At 35.3% G+C, this 18,355-nt stretch overlaps 1 protein-coding gene across 4 annotated transcripts in view; it reads right to left on the reverse strand.

The window, feature by feature from the left end:
• The window catches only part of foxp3a (forkhead box P3a), a 33,088-nt gene that overhangs the window by 5,942 nt on the left and 8,791 nt on the right, over positions 1-18,355 (reverse strand). For 2 of the 4 annotated variants that reach the window (XM_049485836.1, XM_049485837.1), the window contains 7 exons: positions 17,811-17,932; positions 6,082-6,245; positions 4,200-4,290; positions 3,895-4,066; positions 767-865; positions 355-442; positions 180-248 (listed from right to left, as the gene is read on the reverse strand). In XM_049485836.1, coding sequence (XP_049341793.1) covers positions 180-248; positions 355-442; positions 767-865; positions 3,895-4,066; positions 4,200-4,290; positions 6,082-6,243 — 681 coding nt within the window. In that variant the 5' untranslated portion in view covers positions 6,244-6,245; positions 17,811-17,932. The other 2 variants (XM_022679359.2, XM_049485838.1) reach the window with 2 other exon arrangements.

Consider the following 18,355-nt stretch of genomic DNA (forward strand, 5'->3'; position numbering starts at 1 on the left):
TACCATTCTGAAATCTCGACGTTAACAGTAGCTCTTTTATCAGCACCGTTAGCAGCACCACAGTGGCTTAGGTAAATATATCAAGCTTTGCTTTTTGCTACTTATTACAGTATTTTATATCCTTCCCACTCAGAAATACTACTTCTTTCAATTTAAAACAAAACATAGCTCCCACTAACCTCAGCTGAAGATGTCATGCTGGACAGATGTAGAGACATGGCCCGTAGTTTCTGTTTCTCCAAAATCAGCTGCAATAAATGTAGAAACATAGAATGCTTTTATCAGTATCAGTTTTATCATTCAGGTTTAATTATATATTTCATATTCACATGATTACATGATGTTTATACAAACCTGATTCTCAATCTGTTTTACATTATCGCTCTGCTTTGTCCACTGTTCGATGGTTTTGTCCCCAGGACGATGTTCAGAACGTAGATGTCTATCAACCAAACAATAAACATGCTTATTTTGATCATGTATTACTAGGGATATAAGAAAACGTACAAATATTGAAACATCCTGATATGTAAAGATTGGTGTCAGAAGTGCTTCATTTAGTGTTCTCTGTCATCAGATCCCACTGTTCTAATAGGATAGAACATGTAACTTTTCTTTCACTCAGATTTTATAAATAATAGTGAATAGTGAAAAACAAATCTGACACATTTAGTATTCTGTTTATTTCTGTAGCTACAACAACAGATTTTAAAAGATCATCAATATAGTAACTAAACAAATACAGTGTTTAATGTCATAAACTCACTTATGGAAGTGTGTGGATTCCTTAAACACTTTCTTACAGTCTGGCCAGGCACACACCCCTTTAGCACACAGCACACTCTCCAAGACTTCCTGTGGATGTCTGTAGTGAGAAAAACAACAACATAAAATAATAGATAAGAAAAGAGGGAAAATAAACAGATAGAGGATAAAAAGAACAACAGGAGAAAAGAGTGTAGAAAAAACGTTTTGTAAAACATTGTGTTTTTAACCTGTAAAGCTCTTCATCACCGTGGGTAAGCAAGATCCTGCATAATGTAGTATAGGGTAGTATTTTGGGTTTATGGAGTATATGTTAATATAGGTAGTGTAGAGAGTAAAGTGTATTATGTGTAACCAAACAAATTATATGGTATAGGGATTACGTGATAATATACAGGGTATAGGGAGTAAAGTGTATTATAGGATGGTATAGGGTAGTGTAGGGAGTAAAGGATAGTATAGGTGAGTATGGGGAGTATAGGATATTACAGGGTATAAAAGTGAGTAAAAATATAAAAGTGAGGGGATTTTAGATAGATTTTAGGTAGATTAGAGAAGTAGTATAGTGGGTATAAGGAATATAGGGTAGTGTAGAATATTATAGGGTAGAACAGGGAGTGTAGGTATTAAAGGGTTGAACAGGGCAGTATAGTAAATATAGTATAGGGTATTGTAGGTAGTATATGGTAGAATAGAGAGGTATAGGGTAGTATTGGGCAGTGTAGTAGAGCACAGGGTAGTATATAATTGTGTAGTATAGGGAGTATAGGGTAAAATACTGTAGGGATTAGTAGAGCATAGGGCAGTGTAGGTAGTATATGGAGTATACGGTAGTACAGAGATTATAGGGTTGTATAGAATAGTGTAGGGTACCTTAGGGTACTATAGGGAATATAGGGTAGTACAGAGAATATAGGGTTGTATAGGATAGTGTAGGGTACCATAGGGAATATAGGGTAGTACATGGAGTATAGGGTTGTATAGGATAGTGTAGGGTACCATAGGGTACTATAGGGAATATAGGGTTGTATAGGATAGTGTAGGGTACTATAGGGAATATATGGTAGTACATGGAGTATAGGGTTGTATAGGATAGTGTAGGGTACCATAGGGTACTATAGGGAATATATGGTAGTACATGGAGCATAGGGTTGTATAGGATAGTGTAGGGTACCATAGGGAATATAGGGAAGTACATGAAATATTAGGGCACTATAGGGGAGTATAAATAGTATATGGTAAAATAGGGATTATTTATAGTTTGGTTTAAATATTTTGTCATATTCCATTTTGTTTATTTATGCCCATTTTAGACTACAAGCTAATCCAGTTTACATAGTTTTATAAAATTGGCTGTCAGCGTAGTTGGTAGTCATTAGGCAGTGTGCCATGCAGCCTTAGGGAGTTGCTACTTTGCTGACTCAGTCATGCATTGTTTACATATTGTACAATTTCCAGAAAGCCTGTGAGTCCCACACCCAGTTTTTATCTGGGAAGCCACGCCTTACCCTGTAAGCACGATCCTTCCTTCATAGTCTGGACTTTCAGATTATAAGTACTGAACTTACCAGATACTGAGCCCAAAACACTAATAACACAAAAAACAGTCACATGCATTGTTTCTTCTGTTACAAATCTTCCCTATATAAGAGCTTCAGTCCCGTCAGATAAAGATTACACCATAAACTGTCTATTTCAGACCTGTTCTGTGTACATTGTGGCACATGTTCAATGACCAGAAAAAAATAGCTGGGTTTCCTTCCAAATGTTTTGCAAAAGATATTGCCAATTGCTAAGTGATGGTAGAAAAAATCAAAAGAATCTATGTTTCCATCAACTAAAGTTACGCAATTAACCTCTAGATGATGCAGGCTGCTGTGATTGGTTTTGGAATTGGGAGATTTAACATGCTCTTTGCTTTTAGCAGAATCATCTTTACAGTCATTTGCAGTCTTTTTACGGCTTTTTATGTTGTTTGCAGTTCAGAGACACCGGGCAGGATGAGCAGTAATCCCATAATGAGGGCTGAAATCTCTGTAACACCATGATGACACTGTACCTTATACTGATAACATAATAATCACTGTATTATACAAGCTAAAATCTTTTGTGAAGAATAGAGTAGTATCTGTTCCCTGTTCACCTATAAACAATTTAATAAACACTTGAATTAGGTGTTATTTTTAATTATTTTAGCAGCCCACACACAGAGCGGCCCACCGGGAATTGTGCTGCTACTCCCTATGGCCAGTCCATTCCTGTGCAATGGGGAGATAATTTGGATAAGGGTAACAGCAGTTGAGTGATGTTTATATGCTGTGTGTCAAACATTAAGAAAAAACGGTACCACTTTAAAATACGACTACCTTTATAAAGGGTTTATAAATGGTTTACAATTAGTTTATTAATGGTTACCAATTAGGTTGTAAATGCCTTAAAAATCATTAATAATCATTTATAACACATACGTAGAAAGGGCAACAATATAGACGGCTGTGGGTTCACTATTTGGCAAACAACAGGTAATTGATGCCCTTTCTACGTATGTGTTATAACTGATTATTAATGATTTTTAAGGCATTTACAATCTAATTAGTAACCATTAATAAACTAATTGTAAACCATTTATAAACCCTTTATAAAGGTAGTCTTATTTTAAAGTGGTACCGAAAAAACTAATGAAGAGTATGTTGTATTAACAGATGCAATGTCTATTGAGCTTGTTTCTTACTAGTCTAAAGCAAATTATGGAACATGACAGAACTTTCGCTTTGGAGTGGTGTATAAATTGCATGAATTAGGTTTTTATATTTTTATATTTATGGCTATTTGAGTGGCCCAAACACAGAGCAGACCACCGGGAATTGTGCTGGTTCTCCCTATGGCCAGTGTATTCCTGGGTAGTGGGGAGGTAATTTGGATAAAGGTAAATTGGATAAAGCAGTTGAGTGTTGTTCATATGCAGTAATGAACTAATGACAGATGCAATGTCTACTGAGCTTGTAAAACAAATGTTGGAACATGATGGAATTCTCGTTTTGAAGTAGTGTATAAACTGCGTGAACATGTTGCTGTGTATGCAGTTAAAAGAAAAGTGGACTGCAAACAGCAAAAGCTCTTCTGACTCACTGTGTATGGTGGTGCTCGGCTGTGCCCAGCCTGGGACCTGGTACAGAAGCACTGTCCGTGCTGGGAGACTTAGCTTCAAAAGATGAGGAGTTGACTGAGAAGTTATTTTCAACTTCAGCCTTACACACCATCGGCGTGGACCAGTGACCCTGAGCTGACTGGCTGGACAAGTCTGTGGAGGAAGTTTAATATAAACTATTACTGTGGATATTCTGTTTAATATAAACAGTGCAGCAGGTGCATTTGTTTACAGGGGTAAGATCTTGCTCAGATTTTGCGTAAGAGTGTAAGTAGTACAGTAGTACCCTGTGGTAGAGTCTGGTTGCCCTTGCGTAACACTGATGGTCTCGGCTGGCTGAACTGCAGATGTTGTTTGCTGGTTTTATCGCTGGTGTTCTGGACACAGAGAATATAATATAATATTACATAATATTACAATGCTTTGTTTTAAGCCTTTACAGATTTACACAGCACTGCCATAACAAACTGCTTTGAAATAGTAAACATAACAGATTTAACAAATCAAACTGCAATATGATCACAGTTGCAAGAAAAAATATGTGAACCCTTTGGGATTACTTGGATTTCTGCAAACTTTGGTCATTAAATGTGTTCTGATCTTCATCTAAGTCACAACAATAGACAAACACAGTCTGCTTAAACTAATACCACACAAAGAAATATATGTTTTGCATGGTTTTATTGAACACATGTTAACATTCACAGTGCAGGGTGGTAAAAGTATGTGAAGTTTTGTATTTAATAACTGGTTGATCTTCCTTTGGCAGCAAAAACCTCAACCCATCGTTTCCTGTAGTTGCAGATCAGACCTGAACAACAGTCAGGAGAAATTTCTGATCATTCCTCTTCACTAAACTGTTTCAGTTCAGCAATATTCTTGGGATATCTGGTGTGAATCGCTCTCTTGAGGTCATGATGCCACAGCATCTCAATTGGGTTCAGGAGGTCAGGACTCTCCAGAAGGCGTATTTTATTCTGTTGAAGCCATTCGGTCGTTGTCCTGTTGCATCATCCATCCTCTGTTGAGCTTCAGTTGGTGGACAGATGGTCTTAAGTTTTCCTGTAAAATGTCTTGGTAAACTTGGGAATTCTTTTTTCCGTTGATGAATCAGCAAACCGTCCAGGCCCTGATGCAGCAAAGTAGCCCCAAACCATGATGCCCCCTCCACCATGTTTCACAGTTGGGATGAGGTTTTGATGATGGTGTGCTGTCTTTTTTTTCTCCACACATAGCTATGTGTTTTCCTTCCAAACAACTCATTTTTGGTTTTATCTGTCCACAGTATATTTTGCCAGTACTGCTGTGGAACATCCAGGAGCTCTTTTGCGAACTTCAAATGTGCAGCAATTTGTTTTGGACGGCAGTGGCTTCTTCCGTGGTGTCCTCCCATGAACTCCATTCTTTAGCTGACAATGTAGGATTTATAAAGAAATCCAAGTAATCCCAAAGGGTTCACATACTTTTTCTTGCAACTGTATTCTAGCCAGAAGATGAAGATTATTTAAAATCTTTAGTTTCAGTGTCTGTATAGTGTGTATAATGTCATTTACTATTTTGTCTGTATTTCGACTACCAAGGTCTGTTTTTACACATGCACAGGCTGAGAAATCAGATTTTTTTGGCACCACTTTAAAATACGACTACGTTTATAAAGGGTTTATAAATGGTTTACAATCAGTTTATTAATGGTTACTAATTAGGTTGTAAATGCCTTAAAAATCATTAATAATCAGTTATAACACATACATAGAAAGGGCAACAATTACCTGTTTGCCAAATAGTGAACCCACAGCCGTCTATATTGTTGCCCTTTCTACGTATGTGTTATAACTGATTATTAATCATTTTTAAGCCATTTACAACCTAATTAATAACCATGAATAAACTAATTGTAAACCATTTATAAACCCTTTATAAAGGTAGTCTTATTTTAAAGTGGTACCGATTTTTTATTATATTTCTAGACCTTACTCCATATACCATCAAAGTTTGGTCCTTTTTGCCCAATTTTTACTGTTTACTGCACATCAACTTCAACAATGTGCACTGTATACACCACTTCCTGACAGGTGCTGTTTAATGTTATGGCTGATTGCTGTATTATAACCACTGCAATTAACCCCAGAGCAACCCCGTCCCCTCCTCCCGAACTCCAGTCTCTTTACCTTAGTGATGATGCACTGAGCTGAGGTTAATTTCAGGTGGGATCTGTGCAGCTCCTGAGGATCTTTAACCAGATATGGAAACTGCTGCTGCTGCTGCTGCTGCTTCTCCTGGGCACTGCTGCCATCCCGCCCTCCACTTGTTCCAGCACCACAGTGAAGCATAGCTGAACACATTCATATACATCACATACACCAGCTATTAGATCTATTTCAAAGCTTGTTAACCCTTGCAGACCCTGCATCCATTGCAATGGACATCATGTATTTTCGTTATTGTTGCACCTAACACTATTTGAGAGCTGTTGTTCATTAGAATAGACCATGAACCAGCCAATAAACAAGTTTATAAACCAGTGAAAAAGTAGCTTGGTCCCATCCGAATCCTGTTCATGCAGCTTGCCCTCAGCTGCCGGAGCCCAGAGAGAGCACAATTGGCCTTGCTCTCTCGGCTACTCTGCAGTGCTGCATCAGCAGCAATTTGAAAAAATAAGCGGTGGCTGACTTCACATGTTTCAGAGGAGGCATGTGTTAGTCTTCCCCGTCCTAGTGTTGGAGATTTACTAGTGATAGGGGGAGTCCTAATGAGTGGGTTGAGTAATTGGACTTGTAAATTGGGGAGAAAATGGGATAAAAAAATAAACATGCTTAAACATTCTGAGCATGTCTGGTTTCTGAAATTAGCTTTATTAATAAAATTGAAGCACCAGTTATCATTATGAAAAATGTAGGGGCTTCAAAAAATGTAAAATAATATTTAAATGTCAGGAATGTAGTGGACGGAAATTATGACGAGGCTAACAAAACAACAGCGGAAACCAGGAACTTTAAAACTAAACTCAAAACAAGAAACAAGCCAGAAATAAACTAGGGAAATAAACAGGAGAGCAAAGTGAGAACAAACGAGACGGAGAATCAACGAGAAAACGCTATAGAATCATCAAAGATAGACAAAGGAAACGTGGAAACACTGGGGTATAAATACACTTAAAGGGAAACGGAAATAGGAGACACCTGGGGAACAGGTAACGAGGGGGCGGAGCTGCAGATTACAGTCACGTGGTGGAACACAGGTGAAAACACTCAGACATGAGACACGAGCAGGAACATAATAGAAAATAACAGACAGGAGGGCCGAAATGACAGAGACAGACTAGGAAAGATGCAGAACAGGACGAGAACATGAGATTAAAGCATTTTATCAAGGTGAATTATATTATATGATGGAGGAGATCAATAATTTTTTTACCCCACTGTATCTGCCAGAGACAAAAAAGCATGTGCACATTTTACAGTTGGTTAATTTTTTGAACAATGAAATTAATCAACTTACAAATAGATTACACATTAAAAAACTATGCTATAAACACAATATTTAGTTTTCCTAAACACTGAAACTGTTCTGCATTCTGTGATTATTACAGCTGATGATCTACACTCGCAGCAGAGCAGGCAGCCCTCCCGGATGGATGCTCCACTTAAGTGCATTCTAAACACCAACCCAAAGCCACACAGGCAACCTCCCGGGGTCTTACTCGCGTTACGTCAGACACTCGCGCTGAACTTTCTCCACACAGAACCGAGAAAGCGAGCGTGTATCCGTGGGTTCTGTGTGCTTGTGGTATTCACAGGTGTGCTCTGAACCCATGACGAGGGAACAACCTGTGGACCACAGGAAACCATGCAGATGGAAGCAACACACACACGCATCCGCCTGCGCAGGGCCCCGCGGTCGAGGAAAAGGGTAGAGACTGTGTTTGCATACAACAACAGGCTCCTACTATGCAACTCTGAAACTGCTGCCATCTGATTTTGGTACCCTGCCAACAAAAGATAACTGTGTAATTCAGGATACAGATACGTAAAAATGTGCATATGAATTCTAATGTAAATTAATTATTTATTTATTGTTTAATATAACGTTGATTATGTGATACCATAATAGTGTTGTATGAAATCGTATTGTATGCTCTTTGCTACCAATCAACCCGTCAACAGTCTATTTTCATGCCTTGTGCCCGTACCGTTAAAATAGATAGATAAACAGACAGACAGACAGACAGACAGACAGATAGATAGACAGATAGATAGATACTTTATTGACCCTAAAGGAAATTTAGCAGCCAGCAGCAGTTACAATAAAAAACAACACAAAAGCCCAACAACAGTAATAGGGGTGATACAGTACTATTATAAAATATATATGAAAATGTAAAAACAGACAAGACAAAAAACTATACCTGACCGTAAATAGAAGGTAGTGCAGTAATACAAAATAGGTAAAAGGGAAAAGCAGGCATCAGCATATACACCTATACTGAAAAAATAAAACCTGTGCAAGTCTTGTATTGTATATAGTAGAATGTAAAAGTGTCCAGCAGTGCAAATGTACAGTATGTACAGTAAAGTGACAGTAGTGTTTAGTAGTGCAAAAGTACAGATTGTAAAGTAATGATAAAGTCACAAAGTGCAGATGTACATGCTTCTCATCTGTCCTTCAAACTCTTTCTGCTCGCTGGAAGGAGTTGAAGAGTCTGGTGGCTCTAGGAACAAAGGATCTCCTGAGTCTGTAGTCTGTAAAGCAGCTCTGTGACAGAAAGCTGCCACTGAAACTGCTCCTATGATCCATGAATTAATTACATTAATAAAACCTATCACTGACTGTAAAAGTGTGTGAACACTTCACCTCTTTCGCATAATCTGCAGAAACTGTGTGAGTTTTTTAAAGCTGCATGGGATGGATTACCACAGGACTCCATTAGGAACCTCTACAACTCCATGCTTATGTTCCATTACACATATATGACCAGGAGTTGCTCACATTAGCCTAAATTTTAAAACATTTATTGTTTTCTGGTAACTTTTATCTTACCTCTGATTAGCACTGCAACACGGAAAATAGCGCAGCTATTTTATTGATGATGAATTTATAGAGTGTATACTTACTATTTTGGTTATTACGCATAAATATTACTTAATTAAAACACATTTATATTTCTCTAATGATGGGAAAAATACTAATTGTTTTTAAAAAGTTTTTTTTTTTACTGTAAAACATTATCTGCTGTATATCCTACAGGTTAGTTTTCTCTTCTTTTCTTAATTCTAGTTATTGCACAGACAGGAACAGACTGGAACAGTTCTACTGTGATCTGCACATATGATTTAAAAGGAACAGTAAATAGTCTTAACTATTTCATTTCAAAAATGGTTCACCTATCACTGATAATTCAGTAATATCTATGTGCGTTTCTGCTAATTATTTTAATAGCGAGCAAATAAGCGCTTCTTGCTAAAATACGCTGCCTTAAATACAATTTTCCTTCTAAGCATCACAGTAACCAAAAACATTTACTCTCCAAACATAACTCTCATAGTTATAAACTGACATAAAGAAAAGATCAGATAAAAAAAGGACTCTTGAAAAATACTTTCACCTTTGGACTGTAGAGCTGCGCTGTCTCTGTGGTTTATTGTACACGTTTAAGCAGGTAAGTCTTGCACAAAAAATTGTGTCTTTCTTGTCTTACAGCTAACAGGTGACATTTACAGGTTTTAACCACATCAACACTGATAAATGTCAGTGTTCTTTTTTACCTTGGGGGTTTTTCTAACTTTGCTGGAATCAGAGGAGTTTTTTTGTTTTGTGGGTGTTAAAAGGGGTGAACAAGTGCATTGAAAAAAAACATCTGCATGCAGTAAACACTGCACCACGGCAAGAGAAATTAAAAATATTCTTCACATTTTATTTTATATATTATTTATTATGTTATTAATCCTTGCATCTTTGCATGCATCTTTATTGCATGGTACTATTTTTTTTTAAATATCTACTGTATGTTTAAAATGCAAAATTATACTGTAGGTAGTAGTGATATTACTGTAAAATATATATTATTAGAAATCAGTAAGCAAATGGTTAAAATTATGATAAATGTTAAAAATTGCAAGAAAAAACAATTTGCATATTATGTATAGTTTATTTAAAAATATATATTATTATTTATTTTATACATTGGACCATGCTGCAGTTTATTAACATGCTAACAGATTTTTTCTTAAACTGATCTGGATGAGTTTTTTTTTTTATGTATTTTTTTTAAGGTGGAGCTCCTCAACTAGAAATACACTGAAAACTGGAGCACAGCTAAGCGAAATCTCTCTGCTATTCTCTCGGGCTTTCAGTGTGTATACTCCACAGCAAATCTGTAAAAATCTACATAAACTGGATTCTTTTTTTTTTTCAATAGAAAAATGAATTAAATATGGAACTTAAAAATGTAGATTTCTGGTATAAATAAATAGTAAATGCAATAGACAGATATAAGATGTACTTTATATGAGGTAAGTAAGTAGATTTATCTGGACATCAACTCACCGTAATGCTATTTCCGAAGGAGCGCTCAAAATGACACTGAATAATCACAGGGTCAGAAAATTAAGCAGCTCATTCCCAAAAACTCCCCTAATGCAGTTTTAAGACCGTTAAAATCCATTGGTATAAATCTAACAAAGTAGTATAATTATGCATGTACACATTAAATTTGAACATGAATTTTTTTAAGGTCATTTAGACATCAGAATCAGAAAATACAATAAATAAAATAAAACCACTGCTTTAAAACATAATCAGCACATCAGATCATTCACATTAATGGTCTCTCCTCAATAACTAGGTATTTTTTATATATTATTATGACAGACCTAATGCACATACGCATAACGAGGCTTTAAAGATTCATTCTCATATCAAGCATGCCACATCATATTATAGTGCCAAATAAAATAATATATATATATATATATATATATATATATATATATGCATATACATACATACATATATGTATATATATATATATATATGCATATACATATATGTATATGCATATATATATATATATATATATATATATATATATATATATATATATATATATATATATATATATATATATATATATATATCTGTGGGAATTTCAGTAAAACGCTGTTTATAAGCTCAGTAAGACTCTAGCATTACAATAAATACAAACAGCAATTTTTCACTGTTTTCCATAAAACATCTCCTAATCTCTCCTCATCTGAGTTTAATAGAGTTATTTCTAGTTCTCATCGTATTAATCAACACCTGGTTTGGTAAATTGGTAAATGTGGTAAATCAGGTGAGCTGCTGACAGAACTGAACATAATATACACATGGTGGCTGAGAGCATCCAGGAGAAATCTGGAATCTCTACACTTTGTTCTTCAGCTCAGCTCACAGGATATGACATACTTAGTTAAAATTGAAAATTTATTGTTATGTTTTACTGTATGTATGTTTATTTGCATCTGTTTAAATCATATGTGGTGCTTTTTTCAGGTAAAAACACTCATATTCCTGAGATAAATGGATTAGTATAATTTGCTTTGGTGACTAAAACGTTTGCACAGTACTGTATATATAGATATATCCTCGCATTTTCAACACAATTTCAATGGCAACAAAAAAATCTGTCTATATTCGTATACTATGCTGTATATTATAGTTATACCAATGAAACTACGACTCACGCTCCAATATGAGTCTGTAATTTGAGGATACAAGTCATTCCCAAAAGTGAAATCTAATCTGCATTTCTCAGTCTGAATACAGCGTTTCTCACTTTATCATTGTGTTTCCTCCGCTGAAAAAGAGCCATGAAATATTCCTTAAAATGTGTGAGCCCTGCATGAAGCTGAAACACAGGCGACGCTGAAAAAGAGCTTTGCACTGCAGACACAAAGACGCAAAGATAAAAGACATTTACAACAAAGGAATCAAACATGTCGAATAATTCAATCACAGAATGAAGAGCCAAGCTTTACTCAGGCCTCTAACAAGCCCTGAAGACCAGTTTAACAATTAAAACTGTGGCAATTAAATTATAGATTTTTGAATTTACTTACTATATGCCAGATTAAGTGACCGCTACATCCTAGAGCGTATTATTATCATTTAGTAACAATGCAAAGCGACTGGGCTATTATTAAATAGAATAAACAGAACTCAGTGATGGATTTCTCACTGCGACTGAGAGTCACAGAAGATGTTTATCTCCCTCACAGTAGTTTACGCTTCATCCAGCCTGACATTCACCAGGGTTTGGGTGATAGGATTAAAAAAACAGCATACAGTATTATACACAGTAAAGTTGCCAGTGTTAAATTAACATGTGAGAGTTCACATTTTACAATATAACATATATCAGTATGTATATGTATATGTATGTAACTGCAAAAACACAATATATTTTGTATACTTAAATTTGAGTAAATATCTGTGCATCTACAGTAAGTTATATAGATATTTATAATAATAAAAAACATAAGACTGCTGCATATTTCAAAAACTGTAAACCGCCCTAGACTGTGTTGTTTGAGAGGAATTCTAAAGTTGTAACGCATCTCAATCTGCCGTATTATTAGCGCAAGACAGCACTGTGTTAAGTGTCATCCTTCTCCAAATGTAACTAAACCATTTTCACACAAACCATTCATTCATGATCTTTTCTTACTTTACACTATTTATACTATTCTTACTGTAAATACATTTACATTCTCTTCACTCATACTGTATCTATATGTACTGTATCTATTCATAATTACACATACTGTAACCACATCACCACCTGCCACATTTACGTTCCTGCACTTTATATGTAATTAATACTATATTACAGTCTTAGAGTATTATACTAACTGTTTAATCTGCACAATGAAAATAGTTAATCCAATCTAAATGCAATCTGTAAATGTAGTCTGGTATTTTTATATTATATTTTATATTTTATATTATAGTTTAAAATATTTTCCTATTTCTGATATACTGGCTAGCCCTACTTTCTTAACACACACTGTACGATGGATGGATGGATAATATAACCAGTTTTATTGGCAGGTCTATGAGCAGCTCTATTAGAAAATATATTAGGAGTTCTACGAGCAATTCTATTACAAATTCTATTTAAGTTCTATTTGCAGTTCTATTATAAGTTCTATGAGCAGTTCTATTAGAAATTCTTTTAGAAGATCTACAAGCAGTTCTATTAGAAATTCTATTATAAGTTCTATTTGCAGTTCTATTATAAATTCTATGAGCAGTTCTATTAGAAATTCTATTATAAGTTCTATTTGCAGTTCTATTAGAAGTTCTATTAGAAATTCTATGAGAAGTTCTATTAGCAATTTTATTAGAAGTTCTATTTGCAGTTCTATTAGAAGTTCTATGAGCAGTTCTATTAGACGTTTTATGAACAGTTCTATTAAAAATTATGTTATAAGTTCTATTTGCAGTTCTATTAGAATTTCTATTAGCAGTTCTATTAGACATTCTATTAGAAGCTCTACAAGCATCACAGTGTCTCTCAGACATATCCGCATGGATGAAGGAACATCACCTCCAACTAAACCTCTCAAAGACTGAACTTCTGGTCATACCAGCAAAACCTTCTATTCAACACAACTTTGCCATAACCATCGACTCTCTCTCTCTCTCACCGACAAAGGTTGCTAGGAACCTGGGTGTTCTGGTTGATGACCAGCTTCTCTTCACGCACCATGTGGCCTCAGTTGCTCGATCCTGCTGCTTTGCGCTTTACAACATCGGAAAAATTCGACCGTTTCTGACTCAACAGGCCACCCAACTCCTGGTACAAGCTGTGGTAATCTCACGCCTCGACTACTGCAATGCCGTACTAACTGGCCTCCCGGCCTGTGTAGTAAAACCACTACAGATGATTCAGAATGCAGCAGCACGTCTGGTCTTCAACCAGCCAAAACGGGCACATGTCACTCCACTGCTCATTGAGCTCCACTGGCTACCGGTTGCTGCTCGCATCAAATTCAAAGTGCTTACAATCGCCTAAAAGTGATGACAATACAGGCTCCTTCCTACCTGCACTCGCTCCTGAAGGCTTACGCTACCTCCCGGCCGCTGCGCTCCTCCAGTGAACGTCGCCTCGCTTTGCCAAACACTCACACAAAGCAATCCAGACTGTTCTCATACAGAGTTCCCCAATGGTGGAACAAACTACCCTCCACTACCAGATCAGGAGAATCTCTCGCTATCTTTAATAAACTCCTGAAGACAGAGCTCTTCAAAGAGCACTTACTCTCCTAACACCTCTAACAAACTAACTAATTCTAACCTCATCTCCTTCTTCCTCTTCTCTACTCCTCTATCCCATTATTTCCCTCTGACCTCCTTAAGGCCCTATCTATAGATGTTTTATTTTTAACTTCTATTATTTTTGTACTAAACCTCTTCTATTATTTGCACTTCAATATTGTAAGTCACTTTGGACAAAAGCATCTGACAAATGTAATGTAATGTAATGTAATGTAAGCAGTTTTATAAGAATTTTTATTATATGTTCTATAAGCAGTTCTATTAGAAGTTCTAAGAGCAGTTTTATAAATTTTTTTATGAGAAGTTCTATTATAAATTATATTAGAAGTTCTATAAGCAGTTCTATTATAAATTATATTAGAAGTTATATAAGCAGTTCTATTATAAATTCTATTAGAAGTTCTATAAGCAGTTCTATTAGAAAATGTATTAATGAAAGCAGTTCTATGAGCTGCATCAAGAATATAAAAGCTTTATTAGTCACTGTGCCATTTCACAACTACTCCCCTTTCTGTAGTGATATTACAGATATGAGACAGAAAGTGTCTATTGATGACATCATCTCCTCATTTAATGAAAGAATTTAGCTTTTTTTTATCATGCTGTGGATTCGATCTGACTCACAGTGTCATTTACAGCATTTTTCCAGTCGATTGTTTCCTCTCACCTACTAGCTATAAGTAGAGCGGATACAGCCGTTCTCTCAGCGCAGTCTGGAATATACCTCACTTAGGTCTTACGCTTTCAGTCATCGGAAACATCGAGACTGGACATGCCTTAAGAACTCTTGTTTCTGAATGAATGGATGAATTCTGAATTGTCACTTTACCATATACAATGAGTGCAGAACCTTTCACAGTGCAAACATGTACAATTATAAATATATATAAATAAATGAATAAATATATATATGTAATTTGTTTTGTTTACATGTAACATATCTACCTGAACATTTGAGTATCAAACTATCAAGTATTAAGTAAACTTAAATTTTCATTGATTTCATTGATGTCCAATAAAACACTGTATCTCTGTATTATTTCTCCATTGTTTGAACCCAATATAGTAGCAGCTCCTTACACTCTGAGAGTGTAGAGCAATGCTTATTTTAATTTGATCTAATTATATACAGTGTATTATACTTTAATACGACCAAAATGTGTTGTTTTCAGGCCTTGTTAATCAAGTAATAATACTGTGACCTCATTGTGTGAGTGTAATTGAGGAAACTGGAATATAACACATATAATACAAATTAAAAACAAAATACAGTACAACAAATATTTGGCAATATTATTCCATACAAGTTTGTAACAGAAGTTGATAATCCAACATGTCATGACACTAATAATGCAAAATCCAAATATCTCCATATATCCAGGATTTAAGTAAAATAAATGATACTGGACTTAAATAATCTCCCTATACTGTAGAAGATATTATTAAATAGGAAATAAGAACAGTGTGAATTTTTTCTTTTGCTACAAACAGCAAAAAAAAAAATCCCAAATGACCCATAAGAGCCTAAAATAACATAACAATATTTCATACTGATATAATATACTATAATATAATAGTATTATAATATTGTAACATATTATACAAATAATATCATATAAAATACTAAATTGATCTTTAATTACATATTATAAAAAACAATGTCACATGAGGTATTGATACATATTAATGTATTGGGCTGAATGTTTAACTGTCTCCAGAAACGTCTTCTATCGTATTTATCTGTTTATACTGACCGACATAATAGATAATAATAGCTATATTTTACAGCATTCTAATAATAGATTATTTTACATAATTTTTTATGCAATTGATCTCAGCTCATTTCAGGCACATAAGACTTTATTTAACTCTCTTTATGCACGCTGTGAATGGCTCTCATATAACACACTGATTCATAAACTGCTCACAAACACAATCACTAATCCTGAAACCTATCGGGCCTCTTTATAAACAGGCACTAAACCCAGCAGACCGGATGCCTATATATAGCTATCATCATTGTCATATAGTACAAAAGCATCATTTACTCAGTTCTGATAAACATTAAACATTTTTAAACGTCTTGCAGATGTCTGTCTCATTTTTAGGATTTATATATATATATATAAGGATTGCTCCTTCTCCACTGAATCAGTTTATAATATAAACAGATAGTAGAGGCAGCAGAGCGACAACAGCAGCTAATTGAGAGGACTGTATTGTACAATATAGATGGAGTTAAATACTGGAACTGAAGTTTAACAACTTCACCTTCAAGTTAACTCTTAACAGGACAGGATTTTTGTCAATTGTCTGCCAGACACCACTAAATCTTGAGAATTTATATTCAAGCGGTACATAAAAAAACTTTCATGTTTGATAAGGAACATTACTGAAAAGCATAATTGTCATGGTAATATAAAATATAAAAAAAAATATTGAAGTAAATCTGCTAATGTCAAAATATAATGAATAACAATCATAAAATTGGCTCTTTCCTGGCCTCCTTTTTAAAATGAATGTTTTCCTGAATAAAAATCGACTGTCTCCAAATGTCCTCCAATCCTTTAGTTTCGTTATGTTTGTCTAGTTTTCACGTCTGTTTTTTTAAACCTGTAGAATTTGTTTTTTGGGGGGTTTTTGATTCCTGTAACTGATCTGGAATTATTAAGTGAATTAGACAGAAAACAGGCAGCTTCTCCAAGTGTCCTGTAGGAGATTTCAAAACCTTCAAATTTTCAGAAAGGGTCTTGTATCACCTGTAGCCTGTATACGGGACAAATCATTTTAAGGGGTTAAGAGTGAGCACAAATTACAAAATTATTGTCTGAAAGCCAATCAAATTAGCAAAAACCTAATAACCATATATACTGGTAACTGTATCTTCTGTAGTACTGTATTTAAGTAGATATATTCATATATTGATTTTATTGTATTTATCTGTTTATACTGACCACCATTGTCTAATTGCTTATTTTATAGCATTCTTGAAAAAATTGATCCGAGCTCATTTCAGGCACATGAGACCAAATTTGAGACCAAATGACAGGAACAGCCAAACACTTTATGCATGCTATGTGTATGTGTGTGTGTATGTGTGTGTGTGTGTGTGGTGTTGTGTTGTGTTGGGTTCTGTTGGCCTGCAACAACCTGTCTAGGGACTACAGATGTAAATTAGCACTTAAGCTAACTCGTCACATTTAAACTCATGTGGGAACTGAAATGATGATCAGTGTGCACTCTCCCTGTTAAATAAATAATAAAGTACAATTTGACACGTGCTCTTAAAAATACAGATATTTGCCTCAAAAGGTTCTGTAAGTAAAAGTGGCATCACTTAAAGCATCGCTATATTTACTGTATGAGAACAGAAAGCCTCTTAGCTCTTCGACTAAAGCCGCATCGGCCGACGCCACAAACATTACATTTCATTTCAGGAACTGGAAACTTACCCTTCACCCCTTCACACAAGTGATCTTCCAAATCTGAGTTCAGAACCCACCGCCTGTCTCCAGAGTCGAGCATGCTGATGGAAATACTATTGTAACTTTAAGAGGTTTTAGAAGTATGCCAGTGTTACCTTGCTCTCTCTGGCTGTCTGTCTGTCTGTCTGTCTGTCCCTCTTCCTCTCTTTCCCACTCAGTTTTTTAGTCACACTGTGGTTACAGTCTCTCCACTGTGAGCAGAAACACACCGTGGCTCCTACACACAGGGAGGAAATCCAGAGGTTGAGAGCTCCAGCGAGTGTTTAAGGAGAAAAACACACAATTCTGCACTGTGACCTCATTCTGTTAGTGTAATTGAGTGTAATAGTACTGCAATATAGTACAGTAGAAATTAAATAAAAAAAAATGGGTAAATACAAAGGACAATAGGCTACAGAGGTTTTCAGAAATGATTGAGGTCATGTCCATATTTTGTTTGATAATTCAATAATGTAATTATTGTTACAGTCTTAAAGGAGAACTCTGGTGTAAAATGGACATTTGGTGTAGTAAAACATGATTAAAAGTACTTACCTTTGATAGACCCCGCAGTCTATGTATATATATGTCTGTCATTATCAGTACAGTGATGGTGGTGCTCGGAGCTGAAGCTAGCGTAATAGGATGTAAATAGTGTTTT

This window comes from Astyanax mexicanus, chromosome 12 (genome assembly GCF_023375975.1).
Source record: "Astyanax mexicanus isolate ESR-SI-001 chromosome 12, AstMex3_surface, whole genome shotgun sequence".
Classification (NCBI taxonomy): Eukaryota; Metazoa; Chordata; class Actinopteri; order Characiformes; family Acestrorhamphidae; genus Astyanax; species Astyanax mexicanus.